General features: G+C 28.7%; 1 protein-coding gene across 1 annotated transcript in view; it reads right to left on the bottom strand.

Moving 5' to 3' along the window:
* The window catches only part of LOAG_18148 (hypothetical protein), a gene marked incomplete at both ends in the record, with an annotated part of 2,638 nt that extends 1,771 nt beyond the window's left edge, over nucleotides 1–867 (bottom strand). The window contains 2 exons of the mRNA XM_020450814.1: nucleotides 86–178; nucleotides 598–867. Of these exons, the coding sequence (XP_020305465.1) occupies nucleotides 86–178; nucleotides 598–867 (363 nt within the window). The remainder of the gene's footprint in view (nucleotides 1–85; nucleotides 179–597) is intronic.
* Nucleotides 868–2,500: the final 1,633 nt, after the last annotated feature.

Below are 2,500 nucleotides of genomic sequence, written 5' to 3' on the forward strand. Positions count from 1 at the left end.
TTTCATATACTATTTCTTTTTTTTTTTTAAATCAAAAAATTTTGTAAAATTTCAACAATACTATTGAATAATCTTTGAACCATACGCAATGAACAGTTTTATCTGCTAGAGGAAGAACACTTGGCCATTGTGCAACATTCAAACGATCCGTTGTTGATCTTTTCCTGCTCACTGGTATCTATAATAAAATTGAATTGAAAAGAGAAAATATAATTTATAAATTGTTTAATTTTTTTAAAATAAACTTCATGTAAACGAGCGTTTCCGATTGTAATGGTAAAATTTTCATTTGTTTAAAACAATTCATTTTATCATTTGAATATGATTACTTATTTAATACTTAATTAAACCAATAACTATAGTATGTATATATATAAATCAAATATGATAAGATAAAAATGACAAGAATAAATGATTTCATTCACAATCGAATTGTTTGAAATAATTTTAAAATTATGATTGTAATGCTAAATTATCATTAGCAACGATTTGATATCTGTTAAATTATCATTTTTTTAATCGATAACATTCTATATTTTATTCATTTGTTTATTAATTAATATTTTAAATTTTAAATGTAAATAATTTTAATCAAACCTGCCCAAGAAGCAATTTCATAACATCATTTGGTGATGATCGCCGAAGGCCTATATCACTTTTGGTAGCACGACGACGAAGTTGTGATTGTTGTTGTTGATGTTGCCGTGATGTTGGTGCTGATGTTGATGCAGAATTGATATTTCGTGTTGTTGGTGGTGCAGAAACGGTTGGCGGTATTGTTGTTGCGGTAATTCGTCCAAATCTTGCCGGTGCAGAAGATGTTGATGGTGATTCAGTGAGGAATTCGGTACACCGAAAATTTTCCATTTGCTAATATTTGATTGATAGTAGCAAAGAATATTTCAGCGTAACCAGACCAGAAGTATCAGAAGTTTGTTGAACAGCTAACAATTTCTGGAGTTTTAACGATCAATATAATAGAGTTAAATAAATAGGAGAAAATATTAGATGAACGTATGTGTGGAAGTCGACGCACTTGCGCACGTATATTGCGCATACGCGCTTAGGCGCCAACTACCACACACCACACTTGTTTGATTGATAATTTTCGTCAGCGGTATATTTTGTTGGATGATGATGATGATGATGACGATAATTGTGGAATTATTTGATTCAGGATATTGTACCACTGAAAAAAGTTCGAAAAATTTTGGTATATTCCCGGATTATTATACGGTATTGGATGTTATATACCCAATAAAAGCTATACGTAGCATTGATAAATAAATGGTCGGATAACTACTGTCGTTTTGTGTGATATAATTTACATATTATAAAATGATATTGTGATATGATATCTGTACACCATAAAACAATGTAAAAAAAAAAAAAAAAAAAAAAAAACTGAATAATTTTACTTATCATTAAGTTATGAAGAAAGCAAACTGATAAGAGCAAAAGAAAACATTTAATTTTCGCTCCAAAAATTCCCGCTTCATAATATCTTATCAAATATCAGTTAATTTTAATTTTCCTCTTTTTTTCTTTTTAGGAATTTAATTACGGTATTGTCAGTATATACTTTATGATGATAGGAAGCAATACTTTACATTCATTCAAATATATCAAAAAAACACAATACTTTGATTAAGTATTTAGCAAATATGATTGAGAAATACTTTGATTAAGTATTTAGCAAATATGATTGAGAAATTTATTGCTTATATTTAACTAAATAATACAAATATGTGCATATGTGAAGAATGTAAATGTAGAAATGAACAGAATGAAAGAGAGTAATAATTAAAGTTTAAATTTGAAAATTTGTCAAAGATTTCATCATAAAACATATGAACGTATAAATGGTGTGATGATTTAGAAGTTTTAGTAACAAGGGAGAAAAAGAAAAAGTTAATTTTAAATCATATAGAAAATTTATTCTTATTCATTCAATAATGCATGAATGAATAATTTTAGAATTCAGTAAGATGATAAGCTGTAAGAAATTAATCGAAATTCTGAATTTGAAATCTACAAATTCCAATATTTTTCAACCAAAATCACTATAAATTATAGTATTAAAATTTTCGTTTCGTAAAAAAAAAAAAAAAGTGTAAAAACCCAAATTTTGGAGGGGAAAGGAGAAATACAACAACAAATATACCTTCGTATTCTATTCTATCAACCTTCATTCCGGTAAACCCAACCAACTCAGAATGAGAACGATGCTTTTTACTTATCCAACCGATGATCTTGCAATGCTCGACTGCAAAGAATAATTAGGACGCGTTAATACATAATGCCCTATGACCCAAACGAAGTATGAATGTTGCTGTTTGTATTGCTATTAGCAAACATGCAAATGCATGTTGCAATATGTAGCATGCAATGTTGCAAATAACACTGCGAAAGGTAGAAGAAATGAGATACGTAGAAAACTAGAGAGAAAGAGACAGAGAGAGAGAGAGAGAGAGAGAGAGGAGAAACGGAGGAAGAAGAA

The sequence above is a fragment of the Loa loa genome (genome assembly GCF_000183805.2).
Source record: "Loa loa unplaced genomic scaffold supercont3.206, whole genome shotgun sequence".
Taxonomy (NCBI): Eukaryota; Metazoa; Nematoda; class Chromadorea; order Rhabditida; family Onchocercidae; genus Loa; species Loa loa.